At 40.9% G+C, this 27270-nt stretch overlaps 1 protein-coding gene across 2 annotated transcripts in view; it reads left to right on the top strand.

Moving 5' to 3' along the window:
* The window catches only part of LOC126470634 (inhibitor of growth protein 3), a 215375-nt gene extending 207941 nt beyond the window's left edge, over positions 1-7434 (top strand). For both annotated transcript variants that reach the window (XM_050098612.1, XM_050098613.1), the window contains 2 exons: positions 6619-6847; positions 6962-7434. In XM_050098612.1, coding sequence (XP_049954569.1) covers positions 6619-6847; positions 6962-7078 — 346 coding nt within the window. In that variant the 3' untranslated portion in view covers positions 7079-7434. The remainder of the gene's footprint in view (positions 1-6618; positions 6848-6961) is intronic.
* The last annotated feature ends 19836 nt before the right edge of the window (positions 7435-27270 follow it).

Here is a 27270-nt window from a genome sequence, read left to right as displayed (position 1 = left end):
ACTGCCTCCCTGGCCAGGAGCCTGGCTCGCTGAGGGAGTGGGCCTGTTGTGCTGTGGTACCAAGTCTGTAATATGGGTATAGTGTAGGAGGCAGGTACTGCGACAGAGTCCTGAGCTCATGATTGTTGCTGGTGGCTTCATGTCATCCCATTGCCCAGCGTAGCCTCCACAGCCTAGTAATACCACTGGACTCTGAATGAGTCTGTTAGAAAGTGACAGCTATTTATACAGGATTGCAGAGCACCTAATATGCCAATGTGCTGCTTCGTCTAGTTCTTGACAACACCACTGAAGCCCTTCAGTGGAGAAATCCTGTTGCTCGTATTACAAGAACCATATCCGATCGCTGGGGTGGCAGATTTTGCAATCCAAGCCTGACCTATCTTGCAGTGGATAAACAGCCCTGTTAGTGTAGTCAGAATGCCAGCGTGGTGCACCAGCAGCAAGCTGCCAGCAGCTGCCGCAATGCTTTATCACCCTACTCCCATAGATTTGCCTACAGAATGGTAGTAGCGCTACAGTGCTTTTATGTGGTGTACGGTTTGTGGTAAGTGACACAGTAATGCTTGACTTCTTCAGCTAGAATCAGAAGTGTCCATTATTTCTGTGAACAGTACTCTACACTCTGAAATGTTACTGGTTTCTGTGTAATATGGCAGACAGTTCAAATTTTAGCCACTACCACTCTTTGTATTTCCACCAAGCCCTTTCCATTTGTGTCATTGAGGCCCGCTTTCATGACATAGCCGAGTCTCATTTCCTCTTTATAGTTGTGTATTCTGTCTTTTGTTTATTAACACAAATGCTTGTGTTTGTTCTGTTAAGAGTACAGTGTTGTACTACTACTGTACTGCGTGTGACGGCGACAGAGCTTGTGTCACCTCTACTACCACATTAATTTCTTTTGTCATAATTGCTGTTTAAAATTTTCATATTAAAATATGTATTCATATGAGCTGTTTAAATTTTCACATTAAAATATATTCATATTAACAGAAATTGATAGAACAGATCACTTCTCGTCTGAAAGGCAAAGTTATTTCTGCCAAACATGTAGATTAAAAGCAGTGATTACTTTTAAAATTGTGAAAATACACACACCAAAAGGGGGTTTATGTTAGAAAAAAATTGGAATATGCTGATAAACTGAACAAATAGGCAGCAAGAAAGGGATACTTACACTTTGGTGCTGAAAGATAAAACAGAGCTGAAGAAGAGGTGCAGAAGGGTGGAAAGAGATCAACTGTTGGGTTAGAAAAAGTCCCTGATCATACTACTCCTTCTTCACACATCTGATGTCACGGGGGTTGCCCAGAAAGTAATGTACTATTTTTTTTTTTTTTTTCTCGGCCAAAAACAGTGCTACGAATGTGAAACGTTACATATATATTATTTGAAGTTGCTGTCACGTCTGACAGATAGTGTAGCTGCAGGACAGTTTCAAAATGGCATCTGTAGGTGATGTATGTTACAAGCAACTGCCATCATTGAATTTGCCTACACAGAAAGAAAATGTGGGGAATATTAGCAAACGCTTGTGCAAAGTCTGTGGAGCAGCTGCTGTCGACAGAAGTACAGTTACTCGTTGGGCAAGGAAGATGAGGTCATCAGAAGATGGTTTGGTGGAGTTCCACGATTTGCAGCAGTCAGGGAGACAATCCGTGGCTGTCATACCTGACATGTTGCAGCGAGCTGATGTCATTTGCGAGGACAGACACATTATGACTCGGCAGTTGGCACTGCATCAGTCAATCTGCAAAGGAAGTGTGGATGCAGTTATCTGCACTGGTGGGTATTCAAAAGTGTGTTCAGGATGGGTCCTGCGGTGTCTCGTGGTGAATCACAAATTGCACAGAAAAAAAATTTGTCTTGGTTTGCTGCAACGTTTTGAAGCTGAAGAAGTGTCCCGGATCGTGACAGGTGATGAAACCTGGGTTCACCATTTTGAGCCCAAAACAAAACAACAGTTGATGGAGTGGCACCATTCTCACTTCCCAGAGAAGAAAAAATTCAAAGCAACTGCTTCCGCCGATAAGGTCATGATCGCCGTGTTCTGGAACTGTGAAGGTGTGATTGTCATTGATGTGACATCAAGAGGCAGTACTGTTAATTCAGAAGCATATGTCAACACATTGACAAAATTCAAGACACGCTTCTGGTGACCTCACCGTCACAGCAACCCAGCAGATTTTTTGGTGCACGCGATAATGCTCAGCCTCACACAAGTCTGAGGAGTGCTGAACACATCGTAAAACAGACTTGGACAGTGTTATCCTATCCACCCTACAACCCTGACCTAGCCCCCTCAGACTTCCACTTGTTTGGGCCTTTAAAGGATGGCATTCATGGACGACATTTTGAGGATGATGAGGAGATGATTCACACAGTGAAGCACTGGCTCTGCCACCAGAACAAGGATTGGTACTGACAGAGCATACATGCCCTTGTTTCATGCTGGAGGAAGGCCATAGAACAGGATGTACGAGGGCTATCCACAAAGTACATTACGTTTTGGAATTAAAAATAAATAAAGTATTGGAAAATTTTTTATTATATGCAGATGAAAGCCACACTTAAATACTACTTTTCTACATAGTTGCCATTTAAATTAAGGCACTTATCGTATCGATGGACGAGCTTGGAAATTCCTTCGTCGTAAAATTCGGCCGCCTGCGCTTTCAACCACGTGGTTACCTCTTCTTGAAGCTGTGCGTCGTCATCAAAACGCTGCATAGCCAGCCACTTCTTCATTGCTGCGAATAAGTGGAAGTCGCTCGGTGCCAGGTCGGGACTGTATGGCGGATGAGGAAACAACTCCCACTTAAAGATTTGAGAACTTCCGTGTGGGCCCGGGCGTTGTCGTGAATCAGTAAGATTTTTGAGCCCAACTTTCCCCTGCGCTTGTTTTGTATTGCTCTTCTGAGGTTGTGCAGAGTTTGGCAATACCTTTGAGAGTTTATTGTAGTGCCTCTTTCCAGGAAATCCCCAAAAATAACACATTTTCTGTCCCAAAAGACAGTCGCCATCACCTTCCTTGCCGACATTGTATGCATGCATTTCTTGGGTGTTTGGGGGAATTTGTGTGCCCTCACTGCATTGACTGCAATTTTGTCTGGCAGTTCACATGCTTAACCCATGTTTTGTCACCAGTAACGATGTGATCGAGTAATGAGTCGCCATCTTTCTCGTAAGCGTCCAAAAACGTTAACACTGCAGCCATTCGCTGATTTTTGTGAATATCTGTCAAGATTTTTGGTATCCATCTTGCACAAAACTTGTGGTAACCAAGCTTTTCGGTAATGATTTTGTGCAACAAACTTTGTGAAATTTGTGGAAAACTCATAGAGAGTTCCGTTATTGTGAAATTACGGTTTTCACGGACCGCGGCATCGACTTTTTCGACAAGTTCGGCAGTCACTATGCTGGGTCTTCCACTTCGCTCTTCGTCATGAACATTAGTCCGGCCATTTTTAAATTTTATGACCCATTGACGCACTCCACCTTCAGTGATTATGTTACCCCCATACACTTCACAAAGCTGCCGATATATTTCTATCGGTGTACAGTTTTTTGCAGTCAGAAACGTTATTACAGCACGCACTTCACACTTTGCGGCATTTTCAATTAACGTTGACATTTCAAACTGTCACAGTAACTCAATGGAGTACAGCACGAGCCTCTCACTAGCACAGCAAGATGCCGACTGAGCGGCGGAATGCCATGACACCAAGATGGCCGTGCTAGCCCCGCCCCTAATGGACACAAACGAAAACATAATGTACTTTGTGGATAGCCCTCGTAGACTACGTGGAAAAATAAGATGTGTAGGTAAAACACCATTCTTTCATGTGTGTGATCCTCATTATATTTGATAAAGAATTGTTGAAGAGAAAAAATGTGGTGCATTACTTTCTGGACAGCCCTCGTAAATTCCAGCAAGGCAATCACCATCCCAAAAAGTCCATGCCTATGTCATAGAGATGTGAGAAAGCCTTCTAGTTTTTACCTCATTTATCAGCTATATACACAAGGCAATATCCAGTTTAAGGTTAATTAGCAGCTAGCCTGTCACCTCCTTAAACTGTAAGTGACAATGAGATAGAAGCTTGAATTAAAGCAGCTTTTCTGGCAATGTGCAGGAAGTACATAAAATGTTTCCTCAATTAGCTTGTGATGTTGAAAAAGCTCTAATTATAAATCATCCCAACTTTGACATTAAATACTGTGTGGCACTGATTGGAATTATTTTAGTAATTTTAATAGTTATGTATGGTATAGATCTTATTCTTAACCAGTGCTGCTTAGTTTTTTGTCTTGCAGTGTAGCTGTCTCTCTTTGTGGATGGAGACACAGTTTATTACAACAACTTACTGAGTGATATGATGTAATGGTTAATAAACTGGATTCATTTTCAGGAGAAGAGGAGGCATATCCCCCTTTCAGGCATTCCATTGATTTCATAGATAACTTAAACTGAATGCATATACTCATCGATAAATTAAGTGCTCACTTTTTTCCTTCTCCTCTGAAGCAAATCAAATTTTAATTTAGTAGCAGCAGAATTTTATTTCCACTCTCAGGCTTCCTCATTAAGCCTACGTGTCTGCATTATTTGAAGCTTCTATTGCTGTAACTAGTGTAAAATGTAATTTTCTGTTTTCTTCCACAAGTACTTGCTTTTTTCCTTGCATTTCTGTTTTTAGTACTGGCCTGCATTGCTTGTTTCCTCATGCTGTTGCTTCCCTTAAATTTACATGTGTAGTAGCTTGTGATCACTATAGTTATCAATGGGTGTGCCATGGTGGATACACTGGTTCCTGTCACATTACCAAAGTTAAGTACCATTGGACAGACCAGCACTTGGGTGGGTTATGATCTGGGTACACCACGTACTGTTGACAATTTTTCCTTTGCCTGTATGGCAGAGAGGATACAAGGAGTGGTGGCATAAAGTCTGTGATCACCAGTCTTTGCTCCAATGTCTTGGATTCAATTTCAAATCTCTCTGCAGTGTTCCAGGAATTGAGAGGATGCAACATTGTTGATGGTGATCTACCCATTCAGTCACCTACACTTAACAGATACTTACTCACATGACTGTCACACTTTGCAAAGGAAAGGTGCTTGTGGTATTGAAGGATAGGAAAAGCCTTTTCAATTAGTTGGTTGGACCTGCCCTTCACGGTCTCCCAGCCATTAAGGCATACATTTTTTTTTTTTTTTTTACATAGCAGTGTAGCCTCAAGCAGTCCAACCATCTCACACCTTCCTCAGACATGTCACTTTCTTCTTCCTGTTTCCATATTTAACAGTTCTTGATAATCAGCACAAAACATGTGTCTTAACGGGAAACACCAAAGGCTGGTGCTCTTCATTGCTTGCTAACAGTTTGCGCTGACCAGTGTGTGCAAAGTATTTCTTTTTGTTTCGTATGTTCAGAAAATCTAGAAACATTTCCAGCAAATACAACTCCCTCACCCCTTGAAAACATTTATATGTATCTTCTCTGTGTTACCTATGCCTTATGTAGCAATTGTTGTTTCAGATTAGGATTTTTTCAAACTTTTGCTTGTATTTTCACACCTGTGATTGTTGCCGATTCATTTTTGTTGTGGCACATCTGAATAAAATTGTTTAGTCTTGAGAGCTATTGTTATCATAATGGGCGTAAAGTAACCTCTGCATATGAACCTTAATCATAGTTATTAAAAGTGCTGTAGTATTGACAGTTTTGGTTGTTGCATCTTCATCATTATCATTGTCATCAACAGCAGGAGTAGCAACAACCAGTTCAGTCACTTGGTTATGTGGCCTCTTTGAGCCAGCATGCAGCATAGGTTCCCAGTAGGTTATTCTGTTTCTGCTTATCTTGAGCTTCCTGTTGTTAGTTCAGTCCATCTGTATTTCTTAAGTCTTTGTCCCATATGTCCGGTGGTGGTCTTTTTTGGTAAACAGGACTCCAATGTGGTTATTTGTTTTGACCATTGCCATCTTTTGTTCGAATGATGTGACCAGTGCACAGCTGTTTCATGATATTCATTCTTTCCATTATGTCGCTAACCTTGTTGTATATCTGATATCAACTGAACTGCTGTCTTTCTGCCTTTGGTCGCATATTGCTGTTTATTTTAAAGAGAAAAAAAATATTTATTTGGCTTAACCTTGTAATTTTAGTAACACACATGTAGTAGTCAGCAGTTAAGGGCATTAATACACACTTAAGAAATGGTACTCAACTTAAAGAAAGCTAGATTAAATCCTGATGGTGGAGAAAAGGTTGGCTCGCAGGGAGAATAGACATGATGTCGCATAGTTCCTGATCACCAGACTGTGCACCAATGCATTAAATTAAATCCGAATTCTCTCTTGAACATGTAAGGGAATGTGTCATTGTTAATGGAGACCTATCTTGTTTGGGGTATTAATCTCGGTAATGTTTGAAAGGAATGTTTATTGCCTGGGCTCCGTTTTGTCTTGTTCCTCTCTGATTGCTGTAAACAACGTGAATGTAACACCACACTGTACTCATATTTATTTATTTATTTATTACTTTGGTCAAATTGTTACAAATTTGGAAGATGCCCATCGCCAACTCTATAAGACATTTAATTTTTCCAGGAAATCATCGCATGCCTCATCAAATCAAGGTACAAGTTCCAATGCATCGGCTGTTTCAAATTCTGTGCATCAAACAGTTGCTGTGGTTGAAGAACCGATAGCAACAAATGAAGTGACAGCAGTTGACAATTCTGATGGCAATGATTGGGCATATGATCCAAATGAACCAAGATACTGTATTTGCAATCAAGTTTCTTATGGCGACATGGTAGCATGTGATAATGAAGATGTACGTATTGTTATATTTCTCTTTGTAACACCCATGTACTCAGTTTTATATTGTTACACATGTATGTTGTTAAGAACATGTCTATTTTACTCATGGGGATCACCTTTGTTTCAGTGTCCATTTGAATGGTTTCATTATGCATGTGTGGATGTGAAAGCCCCACCTAAAGGAAAGTGGTATTGCCCACAGTGCACTTCAACAATGAGGCGGCGCGGTTCACGGAAGAATTAAATTAGTGACATAAGATATTGTAGGAAACTGAAATCAGGAAAGAGAAATGGGTCATTACTTTCATGACAGCAAAAAATGCAAAAGTAGTGTACCATCAATCATATTTTACTCTTTTTTTTCTAATGAATTATAATTGTGAGATCAAAGTCTAGAAATTATGTGATAAATTTTTATTTCTATTTAATATTTTTTATAATTTCTTTTGTTCAATAGGGAAGTTCCATTTCACTTTCCTAAATTTCAACAGGTTGTTTCCTGATACTAGAAAAAAAATAAATAAAAAATAAAACATTGTGCCAAAAAATTATACATAATTATTGTGGTGTTTAAAATAAAATGAATTGAATTATTTTTTACATTTAGCCTTAATATTAAGATATTTGTAATCTCCAGAGCCAATTAATCTTTTATGTGTCATCCATAATCTAACACATTTTAATATGATACACAAAGCAGAGGAGTTTGCACAAAAATTTTTTATTGATTGTTGAGGATTTATGAGAGTTTGAAATAACAGAAAGTCATGATGTGACCCTTGGAAAGAAAAATTTGATGACTTGTGGCAAAACTTAGCTACATAATATATGAGAACTGAACATAATTCCATAGTTAAAGAAATGTGTTGAGAGTCTGCAAATCCGTAATCAGTCTCAGGGGAACGAGTCTCTTCTAGTCCAAGGGCCTGTGAGTCCTGACTGCTTTCAGCTGGTGGGCATGTAGCAGAGGCAGATGGATTGTGAACTTCTGTGATTGTAGCTCCAGCAAAATCCACTTCAGTAAACATTGCACTGTTGGTTAGTACTATACCAAACCTTTGAAGCCCAGCAGGAGTAACTCTATTTAAAAACTCTCCCCAAGCAGGTGAAAAACTTGATACTGAGTTACTTGACTACCAAGGTTATTTTGAAAGCATCTCCCGATAGCCTGAATGTAAAAAGTGTTGAAAGTTCCCATAAAATATACGTCCAGCAGCTGCAGATTTTGGCTGCAATGTGGGAGGATGCAAATTACAATTGTTTGATTATTCATAGCCTTTTCAATGAAGTCAACGTTTCTTGTGTGCATAGCATGTCCATCAAGTATTAGTAATACTGGATCCTTTTTTGTTGGTTTAGTGGTTTAGTATACTCCAGAAGGGAACCAACTTTTTCTTCTACCGTTTAGTGCAAAAACCGTATCTGATTTAGATTGTACAGTCGAAAGCCCCCTTTCACTTACTGTGTAAACCCAATGAGTTGGATATAAGCGACTTTCCTGGACATCCTCTAAAATATCAAAGAATTTCATAACATTTATTCTGGTAAATGCTTGGGCAGCTCTAGCTGCTGAAGATGCCTCTGGTTTTCTCAAAACAGTTTCAGGAGGTGCTTTCTGAAGCCTCTAACCCAATATTTCCAAACTAATTTTTTGTCATTGTTTCAATTATTAGGGCTATTACTCTATTCTTCCAGTTCGTAAGCAAGGCTACGTATGCTCACAACTGTAATTCCATAAAAAAAAGTCCATATCCAAAAGATGTTGTACAAGCTTCATTAAAAATAGCACGGTAGTGACCTAGACGTTTTTTATTTCCAGTTGTGTGCTGATTTTTGTTTAGAACACAATGTTTTAGAATGTTCCGAGGTATACTAAAGGTTTTAGCAGCTGTTTGTCAGTGCATACCATCTTTTTCACAGCATAAATAGTTACATGCATTGCCTGAGAGTCCTAGGTTTGCTGCTAGCTTTTCCTTTGGAAGTCAGACGCCATAACTGGAGCTAAACAAAAGCATAATGCTCATAAGTAATTCAAAGAGAAATGCTATCTTAGTTTGGCAAGGATGAAGCTAAGGAATTACAAGTAAAAGGTAAGCTATGCATTAATACCTAGTTTTAATAATTGGAAAAGTATTTAAATGCACAAAATGAGATTAGGCTTGGTCTCATAAAAATAGTTTACACAAAGTACAATGTGTGTAGTATTGGCAAAGTGGCCACAGTTGTGCCATTCAACATGTTTTGCCATTACAGAAACACGATTCTACAATTTTAACAATTAACACTAGGTACTACTTTGAAACATGCTTTTAAAGGTTACATCACATGGATTTCAGTTATGACTGTCAAGTCATATATATAAGTCATAACAGTTAATATAGTACACTTAACTTACATCAGCAAGTTGAAAAACGTGAAAGTCATGGATAACTTCTGAACAATTAATCAGAATACCTTCTAAGATCAGCACAACACTAATGGCATACTAGCAGAGTAGTCGAGGTGTTTGCTCTTCAGTGGTAACAATATAAGGAGGAAAACCAGCCAGTGACAAGTGTGCTCGCCATGGTCAGTATGCCCACCCTTACACTATTGTTGCCAGTCCAACTCCAATGTAAGTGTTTCAGTGAGTGAGGAATTTGTAATACTTAACTCAAAAAAAATCAGTAACTAAGTAATTCTCTTCATGAACTATTTCCATGAGAAAGGTATTGAATTAACTTTTACTTTTAATGGCGATAAGCATTTTACTGTAAGATCCTAATTTTAAAAAAAATCACTCGCTCACACTCACATGTCCAAAAATATTCTAAATGGTTTTGAGTAAAGCAACATCTAAATTAACCAAGGAAGTTAGTTAGTTTGGTGCTCTTCTTGCTTTTACACAGCTATCGTGTAATCACAAATATATCAACATACACTTACCAAACAATGAAATGTTAAAAACGGAGTAATCATTTTTGTTAAATTTTACTGTCAGAATCAAGTAATTTTTAGATTGTTACCATTTATGAGATGAAAAATCATTTGCATCCACTAACTGACAGTGAAATTTCAGTAATCTCAGTCGGTAATTTTTTTTTTTCAACATAACATAAATGCCTTCCAGTCTTTGTTAAGAAAATATGACAATTTTTCCTATATAATTAAGACACTAAGGTAAATATTAGGAGTGGGACCAGGAACCTATCACAAGTAGTATGACTTGGGTCAATAACAGTGTGTAGGAACATATGAATTATACTATATTCATAAAAGGACACATAATAAATACTGGCCCATACTAAGGACAACAGTGCTTTGCCTGGAGGCTACGATACGAAGCACTGTGTTGCTGTAATTGAATATTATTTTATTTTTATTATTATATTTTTTATTATAATATTTTATTGTCAGTGTTTACACAGCTCTTCTTGTAATGAATAAATGCCACTGAGCACAACTTAACCATTCTACACCTTCCCCAGCAGAGCCAATGAATGTCCGAAGCAATAATTCAATGTAATTGATTAGATATTAGCCTTTTATCCGAGCTAATATTTTGTCGATATGGTGGCCGAGTACTGATTTTTGCTTTGTCCTCCGCCAGCACAGAGATACTTCACTCCAGCTTTTTGTATCCTATGGTTACAAATGGATCAGTAAATCGTACGATAGTAGGTAGATAGGTGGCTGTTCTGACACAAGGCAGGTCACCAATGCAGGCTTTCAAAAATAAAAATGAGGTGGTGGTGGCCCTCAACTACGTACCCTCAGACTCGGAGTTGAAATATTAATAGTTTTGGCTGCTTTCATTGTCTAGTGGCTGAGGTATGTAGTTGCTGCATTACAGACCAAATACTGATGAGTCTACAGTATACAATATCAATATACACATGAATCGAATGGTCATAGGTTCCTATCACTTAGCAATTGCGAATTTTGAGTGCAACATAGAAATTTATAAATGAAAGATTGCAATTAAATAAAATCTGCAGGTACTATAGTTAACTACTTTAAATGACGAGTGTGATAGCAGAAGTACCTGTAAGAATGCCTTTTATTACTGCAAAACACTTATTGGTGTCAATGATCCAGCAATTAAATAAAATATAAGTTGAATAACAGGGAAACAATAGATACCTACTTCACATAATTAGTTATGAACAACAACATAGCTCGCAAGGTATTCACTTCTAAACGCTTACTATATCTTTGCTGCAGAAGCCGTGAAAATCTCACTCACTTCTAAACGCATACTACGTCTTCGCTGCAGAAACCATGGAAATCTCGCAAGTGCACAACTCGGCACTACGAAATATTTCTATCTCCCGCGACCATGTGCAAACTGCTCCACACTCCAAGTCTTTCCTGTGAGCCGATGCTCCTCCCCCACTTCCATATAGTCGCTCCATTCTTTGGTAGTCGCCAACCATAGTAACGAGTGCCTTGATTGACTAGAGTGCTCCCGCCATGTCTCCAAGCCAACGCACACTCACACACGTATTGAAACACATACAAAATACTGGATTTACATTTAAATAACTTGAAATTAAATAAATATTCCTATGGCTGGACCATAAACACGCTCTAACACACATTATTAAATATGTAAACAAATCAAATAAACATATATCAAAGGAATAGAAACAAAAGTAGGCTAGTAGCCTAATGTCTCTGTGCTTTCTAAAACACAGTAAATATTTAACCAATTTCTTCATGAATAGTATATATTGGATATAAACAAAGACATAGATGAATAAATATATTGATAAGCATGCTGCTACCATTTTTTCATGTAACTGTGGAGTACTTATGGACTGATGCGGTCAATAGTAATTGGCCACTTTGACCTCCAATAACTCGTATACTATTCAAGTTACATGTCTGTAGTTCATACCAATTAAGGTTTACACTAATAGCTTTTTAAAGACATGACGATCAACAAAATCCGATGAACCGTTTAGATTTTGGAAATTTGTTGCTGGGTGTTACTTGTATAATTTACAGTCAGATACTTAACTTTAAACTAATAAAGATATTGAAAATCTGATTAAACCATCAGAATCACGGTGCAAATAATGGTAATGTACATGTTTCTTTTTAAGGTATCATGATTCCTCTGGCTATTATTAATTTCTACATGAACTGTGAAATGTCTGCTATTATGGTTTCACAAAGTCCACCATCTTTGACGCTCTCGGCATACAAATCTCTTTCTTCAACACAAAGCACAGTCCTCGTCACAGCGTCAACATGGAGTTCCCAGCCACACAGTCGCCTGGACCACGTGTTGGGGCTACCCCTATTGCTCCGGCCAATGCTCGGCACCATGCGGCCGCCGACGAGCTGTGGCCCACCGATAGGCCCCCGCACGGCCATGCCAACTCCGAACTTAGAATATTTTCAGGGCGCCACAACTCACCTGTTACCTCACACCAGTGACACGATCAACGACGTCATCAGATTTCCCGACCCCTCCCCCAGCCAACAAACGTCAATGGCTCTATACATAAAATGGCGGGAAATTCAAATTTTGTTAGACTTTCCTGCCACTCCTATGACAACACTGTGGAAGGAGGGCTGTTGCCTTAAGTATAAAAGGAGTGAAATGAAAAAATCCAATGGGGTGCATTGTCATACTGGTAGCAGTAGGTCATGTGTGCTAAGTATAGAACCCTCTGGAATACTGGCATAGGCTCAATGATATCAGAAACCATGATGGCAATCCAAGATGACAGACCTGGAATAGTGGCACTGACACTGGCTCTATGACATCAGAATGCAACACTGGGAAGACTGGCACTTTGACATCAGATTACCCCCAAGTATTTCTGTTTTGCCTGCAGGTCCAGGCCTGTCTGTCAGACAAAAGAGGTCAATCTGCTATTATTCACTCAGAGATGTATGATAACTTACAGAATTCCTACATACTGCTTCTTCTAAATTTGTATCTTCCTACTTCATATCTTTCACACCACGATGACAGGGAAAGGGCACTCTGAGCTGCTCCATGCTGCCCACACTGCAGCTGAATTCGGAAATTGCATCTATGGCAGCCCACAAATAGCAGAGTCCGGTGCACCACTGCCACCACAAAAAGGTTATGCAGCACCAAGTTGTCAGCTGCCAAGGTCACCGTGTCATGTAAGACATATGAGGCCAGCAGCCGGGAACCAGCCCACTGTCCACCAGTGACAACTCTGCACACAAAGATGCTGCACGAGACTTTCAGTTCAGCTGCCTGAGCGCAAAGTGGAGACTAGAAGTTATGATCTCCACCAGTAGTATGCTGTTTGTAATAGTGCTGCAGCTACAGCCCACGTGACTTGGGTTAAATTGATGGAAAACTTCAATAATTGAGGCACACATTCATCATCCTGAGGTGGAAAACTTGTATGATGGTTCTGAAGCCAAAACAGTAGGTTCAGATACTATGCTCATAAAATTCATCACAAAAATTTATATGTAGAATGGACAGTGGCTATTTCTCTAGCAGTAACAGAGCCAACCATCACAGAGACATCAAACATGCAACCCTATATGTACCAGGCATGTAGCAGTAACATTTGAAAATGAAACACACACATAATTATATTATAACTTTCATGGCCATTAAAACACAACAAATATACACAAACCAAAAAAAGTTTTGCATCACCTCTGTTCTGACAGTTCTGGAACCTGTACAGAAAATTGGAATAGAGATCAACATAAACATCATTTCCGCCCTTTTTATTGCTCATGAAAACCACACATTGCATGTTGTACCACCATACAGCGAGACCTTCAGAGGTGTTGGTCCAGATTGCTGTACTCACCAGTACTGTCTAAGGCATTCAGCTTGACTGTGTTGTCTCCAAACATGTCTCTGACAATTGTCTGATTGAAGGCATATCCGACACTCATCCGTGAAGAGAACGTGATGCCAATCCTGAGAGATCCAATCAGCATGTTGGGCCCATCTGTACGACGCTGCATGGTGTTGTGGTTGCAAAGATGGACGTCGGGAGTGAAGGTGCACATCGTGAAGCCTATTGCGCACACTTTGATTCATAACATGACATCCTGTAGCTGCACGAAAAGCATTATTCAACATGGTGGCGTTCCTGTCAGGGTTCCTCCAAGCCATAATCCGTAGGTAGCAGTTATCCACTGCAGTGGTAGCCCTTGGGTGACCTGAGCGAGGCATGTCATCAACAGTTCCTGTCTCTCTCTGGATCTCCTCCATGTTCGAACAACATTGCTTTGGTTCACTCCGAGACACCTGGACACTCCTTTTTCAGAGCTCTTCCTGGCAGAAAGTAACAATGCGGATGTGATCAAACTGCAATATTGACCGTCTAGGCATGGTTGAACTACAGACAACATGAGCCATGTATATCCTTCCTAGTGGAATGACTGGAACTGGTCGGCTGTCGGACCTCCTCCATCTAATGGTTGTTTACATCTTTGGGCGGGTTTAGTGACATCTCTGAATAGTCAAAGGGACTGTGTCTGTGATACAGTATCCACAGTCAACATCTGTCTTCAGGAGTTCTCGGAACCGGGGTGATGCACAACTTTTTTTTGTGTGTGTATATGAATGGAAGTATGATGCTTGCTATCAGATTAGATTAGATTAATACTTGTTCCATAGATCATGAATATGACACTTCGTAATGATGTGGAACGTGTCAGGTTAATAAAAGATGTCTGTACAAGATATTACATTACACAAAGTATTGCATGACACTAATGTTTAAGTTTTTTTTTCCTTAATTTATATCTAAAAATTCAGCCAATGAGTAGAAGGGGTTGTCATCTAGAAATTCTTTTAATTTATTTTTAAATGTTGGTTGGCTATCTGTCAGGCTTTTGATGCTGTTTGGTAGGTGACCAAAGACTTTTGTGGCAGCATAATTTACCCCTTTCTGTGCCAAAGTCAGATTTAAACCTGCATAGTGAAGATCATCCTTTCTCCTGGTGTTACAGCTATGCACACATCTATTACTTTTGAACTGGGTTGGATTATTAACAACAAATTTCGTAAGTGAATATATATACTGTGAGGATTCCTAGATCCTTAAGTAGATGTCTGCAGGATGACCGTGGGTGGGCTCCAGCAATTATTCTGATTACCCGTTTTTGAGCAATGAATACTTTTCTACTCAACAATGAATTACCCCAGAATATGATGCCATACGAAAGCAGTGAATGAAAGTAGGCATAGTAAGCTAATTTACTGAGAGACTTATCACCAAAATTTGCAATAACCCTAATAGCATACATAGCTGAACTCAGACGTTTCAGCAGACCATCAATGTGTTGCTTCCAGTTTAACCTCTCATCAATGGACACACCTAAAAATTTTGAAAATTCTACCTTAGCTACAGACTTCTGTTCAAAGTCTGTATTTATTACTGGAGTTGTGCCATTTAGTGTACAGAACTGTATATACTGCGTTTTATCAAAATTTAAAGAGAGTCCGTTTGCTGAGAACCAGTTAATAATTTTGTGAAAAACATCATTTACAATTACATCACTTAGTTCTTGGTTTTTGGATGTTATTACTATACTTGTATCATCAGCAAAAAGAACTAACTTTGTATCTTCATCAATGTGGAATGGTAAGTCATTAATATATATCAAGAACAGTATAGGACCTAAGACCGAACCCTGTTGGACCCCGTACTTGATAGCCCCCCAGTTTGAGGAATCAGCTGTTGTTTTAACATTACATGAACCACTTATTTCAACTTTCTGCATTCTTCCAGTTAAGTATGAATTAAACCATTTGTGCACTGCCCCACTCAAACCATAATGATTTAGCTTATCTAAAAGAATTCCATGATTTACACAATCAAAGGCCTTTGAGAGATCACAAAAAATACCAATGGGTGATGTCCGGTTATTCAGAGCATTTAATATTTGATCAGTGAAAGCATATATAGCATTTTCTGTTGAAAAGCCTTTCTATAAGAGTAGTGGTCAATACCCTGCTTGTACACCAGATTTCAGGACGAAAAACTAAACTGCCATCACCAGCGGAACACCACTCCAGTTTCTGGAGTAATACGTAGTCCAAAGCTTCCAGCACTGGCCATTTAACAGACCCATCATGCTACCAGCACAGTAGGAACTGCTTCCATAAATGCTTTGCAGTTATTTGATTCACAAGCTGTGGATGCACTGCACTGTCAGCTGGTGACCAACAGCATGTATCCCACTGGTTGCAGTCAGCCGTTGTTATGAACTGCACTGGTAAGCAAATCTTCTGCCATGTTACAGAGCTTTTAATCTAAGTTTTCATGTTTCACTATGTGTTTTCCACTGCAAACTTCAGATCAGACTCTCCATAAGATTTCTAAATGGTGACAGACAACATACATACAGCAAGTCAATTAATTTTCACAGCAATGTTGTGGTGAAATCAACAAATAATATGTCGAAATCAATAATATTTCCACCTATAGAAGTGTAAAGCCCCTTTCCAGGTTTATTCTTATGCTTTTAAAATGAATGTAGTACCGACAACACTAAATTTTACAACACTGAATTTTGTGCTGAAAATGGTAAATATCCACTGAATTTTCATGTTAAGGTGTACCCATTTTTTGTCAGTCATTCACACAGAATGCCCCCATCCTCAAAAAGTTCAAGAACGGAAATCAGTGGAATATATTTCTTGGAAAGCAACACAGATAGCTGAACGCATGGAAATTAATACATAGAGTTCTAATGTAATTAATAAGTCGTCAGGTCCAAATGGAATCCCAATTCTGTTTTACAAAGAGTACTCTACAGCATTGGCCCCCTAACTTAGCTTGCATTTATCTTGAATCTCTCTCCCAACACAAAGTCCCAAGTGACTGGAAAAAGGGCAAGTGACTCCTGCATATAAGAAGGGTAAAAGACCGGACCTGTAGAATTACAGACCAATATCCTTAACATCGGTTTGCTGCAGAATTCTAAAACATGTTCCGAGTTTGTACATAATAAATTTCTTAGAGACCAAGTAGCTTATGTCCATGAATCAGCTCTGTTTCAGAAAGCATCATTTGTGTGAAACTTAACTTGCCATTTTCTCATGTTATACTGCAATCTATGGATAAACAGGGTGTATACGACCCGGGAGATCCGAGAAAAACCCGTGAATTTTTTCATCCGGGGTAAACCCGGGAATTTTTTGGAATTCCGGTAATTTATCATTGTGTTAGTTTTCAGTTAAATTTATGTGATTTTGACTGTTAAGAACCAATACTCTAACAAAGGATATTAATGTATCCCGCTTCTGCAGAATAATACTGCAGCAACAAAACATGAACGAGGAAAAAGAAAAAAAACTTTAAGTCGCAAAGGAAATACGGCAACACAACAATAAAACACAGTGCTCATACAAGCGTTTGCCAACTGCAAAGTGTGTCAAAGGCTTTGGGAAGACTATGCAATGCTTCCTAACAACAAATTGCCTCCGATGAGCGTGACGTCACAACTGTTTACTTTAGATTCGTTTGAGCAGTTGCGGGCGGGCTCTTGTGCATGTGCAGTGGAGTCGCGTATGAGTAGTGCCTTCTCCCGCTACTGGCTACAGACGTGTTGTTGGGCGCCACTATCTAATATTTCCCCGGTTCGGAAATATCGGAGATCCGGGGCTGATCGACAGAGTAGTCTGAGTTGTAGTGGGGAGTTTCCACGTGACCCGTGTTTACGTTTAGTGATTTTGCTGTTTCCTCTTCATTTATTGCTCTCACATTAAATGAAAACAAAATGGATATCTATGGCCGGGAGTTATCAAATGAATTAAAATACGTTCGCATAATTACGGAAGGCTAAAATATGTTATTAGTTTCAGGTTTTATCTCCACCCTTCTGACAGTCAAGCAATAATCGCCTTGCTGAACAATGAAGTTATTTTTGTCGGTTTGTTAATGAAATTTGGCTTTTATTAACCTTTTCCGCTGGGGCAGTCAATTTATTTGAAACGAAGTGTTTATTTCCATATTATGAGCTAGTTTCAACTGTTCGCTGCATTTCAAAGGTGCATGTTTTCATCTTCTAGAACGTATGGCATAATGCCATAATAAAGAACCAAACATGAGATAATACAGCACCGGTACGGTACTCAAGAAAATGCACATCCGAATCTGGACATACGAATGTGCACTTTAAGCCAAATTACGCAGTCTAGTATGGTTCACGAAATTCCGATGTTCTTGGAGTATCCTCTGATGTCTTGTTTCTTTTATGACATAGTGTAAGACCTTTCAATGTTTTACCTACGAACATACGGGCTTCCTGCATCATCGTAGCTGCGCAAGCGCGGTGACGCCTGTTTCTGGCGCTCTCCGGCCACTACTGAAACGAACCTATTTCCAACAGGTCACTGGAAAATATTGCGAATGCTTGTTTGAAAAGCGTTACTTTCAAAGTAAATTTCCTTTTATGCAAGATGAATTATGTGCGAAAATGTATGATGAATTTCTTAAATCACAGAGCGTTTGACTCTCATTTAAAAATCAAGTCTTTGAGGGCGTACATTTAGAAAAATTTCGAGCTCAGAAGATCAGACATTTATGTCTTTATTAAAAAATTTTGCTGACACATTTGTGTGATGTACCTTAGAGTGTAACACGCGCAAAAGAATCAACATTATATGTGAAAGCTTAGCTTCTCTTGCAGGTTATGTGAATATTGTATGTGAAAGCTTTTCTTTTCTTGTAGCAACGCTGTGTATGTTAATTTAAACCATTAACTTTTCCTGTTTGTGTGTACGCGCTACTTAACAGTGATAAAGTGTATTTTCACCCGGGAGAAAGTGTAATTTTAACCGGGAAATCCGGGAAAAATCCGGGAATTTTTTTTCTTGTCCGCGTATATACCCTGATAAAAAACAACAGGCAGATTCCGTATGTCTAGATTTCCAAAAAGCATTTGACACGGTACCCCCCCTGCAGGTTTGCGCATATGGAATAGGTTCCTAGATATGTGAGTGGTTTGAAGATTTCTTAAGTAATAGTACCAATTATATTGCATTTGACAGAACGTGTTGATCAGAAACAAGAGTATCATCAGAAGTGTCACATGGAAGTGTTATAGGACCCCTATTATTCTATGTATACAAGGCTATACAACGAGTGTCTAAGACTGCAGAGATTTGCGAATATCTGGGAAAAGATTAAGGTGGTCATCATATACAGGGTGTTACAAAAAGGTACGGTCAAACTTTCAGGAAACATTCCTCACACACAAAGAAAGAAAATATGTTATGTGGACATGTGTCCTGGAACGCTTACTTTCCATGTTAGAGCTCATTTTATTACTTCTCTTCAAATCACATTAATCATGGAATGGAAACACAAAGCAACAGAATGTACCAGCGTGACTTCAAACACTTTGTTACAGGAAATGTTCAAAATGTCCTCCGTTAGCAAGGATTCATGCATCCACCTTCTGTCGCATGGAATCCCTGATGCGCTGATGCAGCCCTGGAGAATGGCGTATTGTATCACAGCCGTCCACAATACGAGCACGAAGAGTCTCTACATTTGGTACCGGGGTTTGCGTAGACAAGAGCTTTCAAGTGCCCCCATAAATGAAAGTAAAGAGAGTTGAGGTCAGGAGAGCGTGGAGGCCATGGAATTGGTCCGCTCTACCAATCCATTGGTCACCGAATCTGTTGTTGAGAAGCGTACAAACACTTTGACTAAAATGTGCAGGAGCTCCATCGTGCATGAACCACATGTTGTGTTGTACTTGTAAAGGCACATGTTCTAGCAGCACAGGTAGAGTATCCTGTATGAAATCATGATAACGTGCTCCATTGAGCGTAGGTGGTAGACCATGGGGCCTAATCAAGACATCACCAACAATGCCTGCCCAAACGTTCACAGAAAATCTGTGTTGATAACGTGATTGCACGATTGCGTGCGGATTCTCGTCAGCCCACACATGTTGATTGTGAAAATATACAATTTGATCACGTTGGAATGAAGCCTCATCCGTAAAGAGAACATTTGCACTGAAATGAGGATTGACACATTGTTGGATGAACCATTCACAGAAGTGTACCCGTGGAGGACAATCAGCTGCTGATAGTGCCTGCACACGATGTACATGGTACGGAAACAACTGGTTCTCCCGTAGCACTCTCCATACGGTGACGTGGTCAACGTTACCTTGTACAGCAGCAACTTCTCTGACGCTGACATTAGGGTTATCGTCAACTGCACGAAGAATTGCCTCGTCCATTGCAGGTGTCCTCGTCGTTCTAGGTCTTCCCCAGTCGCGAGTCATAGGCTGGAATGTTCCGTGCTCCCTAAGACGCCGATCAATTGCTTCGAACGTCTTCCTGTCGGGACACCTTCGTTCTGGAAAACTGTCTCGATACAAACGTACCGCGCCACGGCTAATGCACACATCAAATGGGCATCTGCCAACTCCGCATTTGTAAACATTGCACTGACTGCAAAACCACGTTCGTGATGAACACTAACCTGTTGATGCTAAGTACTGATGTACTTGATGCTAGTACTGTAAAGCAATGAGGCGCATGTCAACACAAGCACCGAAGTCAATATTACCTTCCTTCAATTGGGCCAACTGGCGGTGAATCGAGGAAGTACAGTACATACTGACGAAACTAAAACGAGCTCTAACATGGAAATTAAGCGTTTCCGGACACATGTCCACATAACATCTTTTCTTTATTTGTGTGTGAGGAATGTTTCCTGAAAGTTTGGCCGTACCTTTTTGTAACACCCTGTATATAAATGACCTGGTGGATAGAATGGGCAGCAATCTGTGATTGTTTGCTGATGATGCTGTGGTGCAGGGGCGGTGTCGAAAGTTGAGTGACTGTAGCAGGATACAAAATGACTTAGCCAAAAATTTCTAGTTGGAGTGATGAATGGCATCTAGCTCTAAATGTAGAAAAATGTAAGTTAATGCAGATGAGTAGGGAAAACAAACCCACAATGGTCGAATACAGCATTAGTAGTGTGCTGCTTGACACAGTCACATAGATTAAATATATGGGCATAACGTTGCAAAGTAATGTGAAATGGAATGAGTATGTAAGGGTCATAGTAGGGAAGGTCAGTGGTCGACTTGGCTTAATTGGGAGAACTTTAGGAAAGTGTGTTTCATCTGTTACAGTGTTTGGGTTCTACACAAGGTCAGATTAAAAGAGGAAATCAAAGCTATTCAGAGGTGGTCTGCTAGATTTGTACCGGTAAATTCGATAACATTCAGGTACTGTGGTAGTACTTTGGGAACTCAAGTGATAATCAATGGAAAAACAAAGTTCTTTTTGAGGAGCACTATTGAAAAAATTTAGAGAACCGACATTAAATGCTGACTGCAGAACGATTCTACTGTTGCCAAAGTACATTTCGTGTAAGGGTCACGAAGATAAGATTAGAGAGATTAGGGCTCGTATGGAGGCATATAGATTGTCGTTTGTGAGTGTAAGAGGAACATTGTTAGCTGCAACAGGTAGAAAATATACTTTGTTGGTGCTGCACATTTTTCGATTTTGACTGAGGTAAACTCACAATGCAGTGTTCTTCTTCGGCACGCAAGTGTACAGATTGGCATACAAACAGCTAGGTAAAAACTTTGTGCAATTTGCACGTTTATTTATATGTAATAGCCGACTGGAATTTTCCTACAAGGCGCAGAAGAACATTTCGAAGGGCGACATGAAGAAGAAGAAGTAGAAGCGCAAGAGGAAGGAGAGCTATTTCTGTGTGATCGCTTGTACAAGAGTCGTGCGCTGATTTGAAAGTCTAGATTCGGCTTTTTGAAATTCTTTATTCGTAACAATGTTAATATTACAATAATAGCCCACTACCTAACTGATTAGTGGGTCCTACAATGTACAATATTATTCAACATGGAGCTAATATCTAATAGTGTTGTTACAGTTGATTCTAATGGGCAAGCTACTTTTAGTGTACTGTTGAAAACTACATTTGAACTACTTTTCTACTATGTTACACTACCTGCAGCGATACAGATGTGCCAGCAAACTATAAACATACTATTCAGGCCGTGCCTACCAAGCTAACAGCAGTGTGCATGGCCCTAGCACTGGGCTGGCCCTGGAAACTTAACTTCCACTGCAGTATCCTAAACTACTACTTTCAAATGACTATTTCTACTTAAACTAATCTATTTCTAACTAATTAAAAAACTAGTGCAAATTCCTTCGTCAGTTACAAATGCACCTCCCTCCTAGTCCATGATGTGGTGGATTCCAACAGTAACGGCAATCGGCCAGTCCACGCCTCGAAGATACAAGGCAAGTGCATGTGTGTTTTACATTTCACTTTGTACTGTTGTTATTCCTCAGGTATTCCCTCAGAATCTTAGCTGCTACCTCATTGTCCAAGCTACTAAGAATTTCAAAGGTATTTTGATGTCTGATTGGGTGTCACGGTTTGGGAATTGACGTGTCAGATCAACTGTCACATCATTGTGTGTGGGGCACTCATAGACTACACGGTCAGGGGTGCCCTCCAAAGCTCCACAGTCACACAAGGGCATAGCCCACTTCCCAAACCAGCACAGATACGTCGGATAGGGACCATTTCCCGTGAGAAAGTGCAAGATACCTCTGCTGGGCTTGAACTACTTAAGTTGCATCCGTTCCCTAATGCTTTTCAGTAACATGTAAGTTCTTCATCCTGTCTTGTCAGTCTCCCAGATCTCTTGCGACAGATCCTCCCCTCACCTTTTAATCGTAATTTTGTCACCTGCTTGAGCCCTCAAGATCTTGGCTGCCTTTTCAATTCTGCCCTTCTTCACCAAGTACCAGGCTGCTTGCTTGCAAAGCCCCATTAACATAGCAAGGTCCCTCCTGGACTTGTCCTATATGCCCCAGTTGATCACAATAGCATGTTCCATTGCACTCTTTGCATGGTCATGGCAGTCGTGACCCTCATGAGCCTGTGTGGCCCAACTCTGGAGCTGTAACCCAGGATAGAAGTGAGAATACTATCGTGATGTAGTTTAATTAGATTTGCTGGGAGACAGAATCACTTATGTCTGATTCCGATGAGATTATGAAGCACTTCCAGTGATCTTTGAGTCACGGTATCAATGTGCGTGGCGAAGTTCCACTTTTCATCGACGACAATTCTCAGGTATTGGGCCGCACGATACCAAAGAATTGGTGAGCCATCAATCCTTATAGTTGGATTTGTGAGTATTGTCCCTTTGGTAACACATTGGTAGATTTGTTTGGGAAAATTTTCATTTTGGCTTTTCAGCACCTTTCTAATAATAAAGACATTACCTGCTCTATCTTAGGCTCTAGATACACGTGGCTACTGCCATCATGTTTGAGGCTGAGTAGGCTATCACCTCCAGCACGTTGTCGCTATGTTTTAGACTGTCCAATAGTGGCTCCATATTAATGTCTCAAAAGATTGGCCCCAGGACAGAGCCCTGTGGACACCCCATCGCTATCCTTTACCAACACGCTCGCTAGGGGTGATACCCAGACATTTCTTCCCTCACAGTAGCTCCTCAGACAACCATGTAGTGGCCCTGGACACTCTTTCTCCCACAAGCAGGAGAAGATTGAAGGCCACCACAAGTGTTCGAAGGTACCACTGATATCCACCATGATGCCCACTATGTACTTGTGCGGAGCTGAGCTGCAGGCCTTGGCCGCCAGGGCAATAGCTTCAGACATGAATTGCCCTGGCTGAAAGCCAAATTGCCTGTCACTCACCTACATAGCACTCCGTATGCTTCCAGTATGTCAGCCAGCAACTTTTCAAAAAGTTTCCCATGTATGTCTAATAAGCATATAGGTCTGTATGACTTTGCCTCTTCAAATCACATTAATCATGGAATGGAAACACACAGCAACAGAATGTACCAGCGTGACTTCAAACACTTTGTTACAGGAAATGTTCAAAATGTCCTCCGTTAGCAAGGATACATGCATCCACCCTCCGTCGCATGGAATCCCTGATGCGCTGATGCAGCCCTGGAGAATGGCGTATTGTATTACAGCCGTCCACAATACGAGCACAAAGAGTCTCTACATTTGGTACCGGGGTTGCACAGACAAGAACTTTCAAATGCCCCCATAAATGAAAGTCAAGAGGGTTGAGGTCAGGAGAGCGTGGAGGCCATGGAATTGATCTGCCTCTACCAATCCATCGGTCACCGAATCTGTTGTTGAGAAGCGTACGAACACTTCAACTGAAATGTGCAGGAGCTCCATCGTGCATGGACCACATGTTGTGTCGTACTTGTAAAGGCACATGTTCTAGCAGCACAGGTAGAGTATCCCGTATGAAGTCATGATAACGTGCTCCATTGTGCGTTGGTGGAAGAAACTAAAATGAGCTCTAACATGGAAATTAAGCGTTTCCCGACACATGTCCACATAACATCTTTTCTTTATTTGTGTGTGAGGAATGTTTCCTGAAAGTTTGGCCGCACCTTTTTGTAACACCCTGTATATGATGACCACCTTGACCTTTTCCCAGATATTCGCAAATCTCTGCAGTCTTAGACACTCGTTGTATAGCCTTGTAAGAGTTGCAACTAGCTGTGGGCGAGGAACTGCACCACCTCTGCTACAGTACCATCTGGCAGAGGGGCTTTACCTCTCTTTAGAGATGTTATTTGAGCAGCCACGTCCTCCTCCAAAAACGGTATACCTTAACATTATTTATATACAGCTCGGTCTTCCTCTCTGATACGACACTGCTCATCTGTATCTATTCCTGAAACTTCGTCAGCCAACAAGGACTGGAACAGGACCTCAGCAGTCTCCCGCCAAGACTTCCTCATCCAGTACCCGACCCTGATGGTGGACAACACCGTAGGCGATCTTATTTTCTCTCTTACTAATTTAGATGGAACGCCACAGGAGACAAGTGCCAGCTGGTCCGGCACATACCGCTCCCAGCTTCAGAGTCTGACAGCTCTTATCTCCTTCTGAAAAATCTCCATGTCTTCCTGGTACTGCTGAAGCCAATACTGTTTATCTTCCCAGACGACACTTCACTGGTAGTACCTCCTCAGCCTTCTGACAGATTGACACATTGTCCCAGTTCGGCATACCATCGTGATTTAGAGGCTGCTTCGGCTCTCCTCCTGGTTGATACGGCTGCTTTCACTGCCATGTTAGGTGCCCTTACCGGTTCCTTAGCGTATTTCTCCATGTTGTCGTCACCCTCTGGCAATGTTTGAATGTCGCTACCTCGTCAGACACTCCCAATCAGTTCCATTGTAATTAAGCAGAACATTCCATCCTAAGTCCCAGTGGCACTCTCTGTCACTCAACATAAATGTTATCAAGTTATGGTCACTTGGGTGGCCCTGTTGGGTACTACCCAGTTCTTTATGTTGTCTGTGGCACCTGGCGTCGCCAGAGAAGCGTCTATGTTTGTGCCATCATCTGGCTTGTTAGCCACCGCAAGTTGCATGGCAATCGCCTCCTCTGGCTTCCCTCCATTGGCATCTCGAGTGCCACTGAACCAAAGGGGAGACTTCGCGTTAATGTCCGCCACCATGATGACTTTTCACCCCCACAACGCCGTGATCTCGCTAGTGAGAAGATCCAGGTGCTCATCAAAGTTCCCAACGTACTGAAAATACATATTTACTATGTAGAGCACTGTCATAGAACACGAAAGCTTTACGACGTTGCAGTGACTCTTTGACAATTGTGAGACGATTGTAGTTCTCAGCGCGTTATTGATGGCAACTAGCAGGGCCTTTGGCCCATCGCCAGTACTTACGATTTACCATGTGGCGGCCATGAAAGCAATTCGTCCAACAAGGGGGTACACCTCCTGCAGACAGAGCATATCCAGCCCTCTCTTCTCCACCACATTACGTAGCTCCTGCATCACGAATTTGCTGTTTTGCGTCTTTAATTGCCCTACACTCACTTCCATATAATGGAAAGTAAGTGTGGACGTTGCAATCGAGACACGTCTTTTTCCAGTTGAGCGCAATGCACCCATTGGCCTGAACTGTCTGAACATAAGTTTCATCTAGATAAAAGTTCTCATTTCGTCTTTCGAAAACCTTCTTGACGAGATCCCTCAAAGCTACGAAGTCAGTGGGGAGATTCATCGACTTTAGTTGTACCCTATCTACAACCTCCATTGCCGAGACGGTGACTTTTCTCCCGTGTTTATGTCGTCCTGGACCAGATTCTGCAAAGCAGTGGCCAGGACAGCCGGCTCCTATAGTTGCGCAAGTTGCATGGCGAATTCTAGGTGTGGATACAACCTTATGGGGTCTGCTCACATCCCTCTAATAGGGAGAGGCGAGAGGAGATTTGTACGGAAGTTGTTGAATTTGTACTGCTCACCATAGTGTCCTGAAGTTGGCCGACCTGTATTTTATTTCGTTTTGTCTGGGCTCCGAGGTCATACTTGGGTCATTCCAGCGACTGGCAGAGAAGGTTGAGAAGTCCAACATTGCACACAAAATTTGAACGGAGCTCATAGTTTGCAGCCTTGTTCCTAGAACTGATTGTGGCCCATTGGTTCTGAGCCAAGTGGAATTACTCAACCAGAGACCTTGGAGGTTCTGTGACAAGCTAGCGAAGAGGACATCAGTCCGTGCTACAACTGGCCACCTCCCAACTACCCTTTATGGATGGACGAGCTCAACTTTGTATTTACATGTGGGAACTCCCTATTTTTATTGCGTATTCGGATTCTCTGCTAACAAATATGTGCTGTTTACTCAAATCATTGTTTCCCTTTCATGGTAGACGGCACTGTAATCGACAATGTCAAGTGTGCCTGTTTTTGCATTTGATTCTCCATTTCAATTAGCATGTAAATGTAGTCCTTTGTGTTATAACGTTTGACGTTTATGTTTGGAATTTACTTTAGTATCGAAAATTTGATTGTACAGTAGAAATAACTGGCTACTTGTGCTGTAACATCATTTTCTGTCCCTACAGGGTTGATTGCGGTGAGTACAGTATGATTAGTTGCATCAGTCTCTGGTTAGAAACTGTGTTTAGCATGATCCAGGAACAATGACGTGAATGCAATAGTTTTCTGTTCCCATCAGGATGCTTTACATTAGCGATTCCCTGAGCCTCTCACCATTGGGGTGATTGATTTCGGTGAATACACTTACCTCTGCCGGCCGCGGTGGCCATGCGGTTCTGGCGCTGCAGTCCGGAACCGCGGGACTGCTACGGTCGCAGGTTCGAATCCTGCCTCGGGCGTGGGTGTGTGTGATGTCCTTAGGTTAGTTAGGTTTAAGTAGTTCTAAGTTCTAGGGGACTTATGACCTAAGATGTTGAGTCCCATAGTGCTCAGATCCATTTGAACCACTTACCTCTCACCACATTTGTAATTCACAATACTCTCTCAAACTGTCAACCTTCCATTTCGACACATTTATTAATTTGTGCATGGAATGCTTGTCTACATCTTAAATGCATGTTGGATGAAGATTGTTTAAAGGCATTAATCC

Source organism: Schistocerca serialis, chromosome 3 (assembly GCF_023864345.2).
Source record: "Schistocerca serialis cubense isolate TAMUIC-IGC-003099 chromosome 3, iqSchSeri2.2, whole genome shotgun sequence".
Classification (NCBI taxonomy): domain Eukaryota; kingdom Metazoa; phylum Arthropoda; class Insecta; order Orthoptera; family Acrididae; genus Schistocerca; species Schistocerca serialis.
The sequence above is the reverse complement of the archived record's forward strand: the minus strand, read 5'-3'. Positions and strand labels throughout refer to the sequence as shown.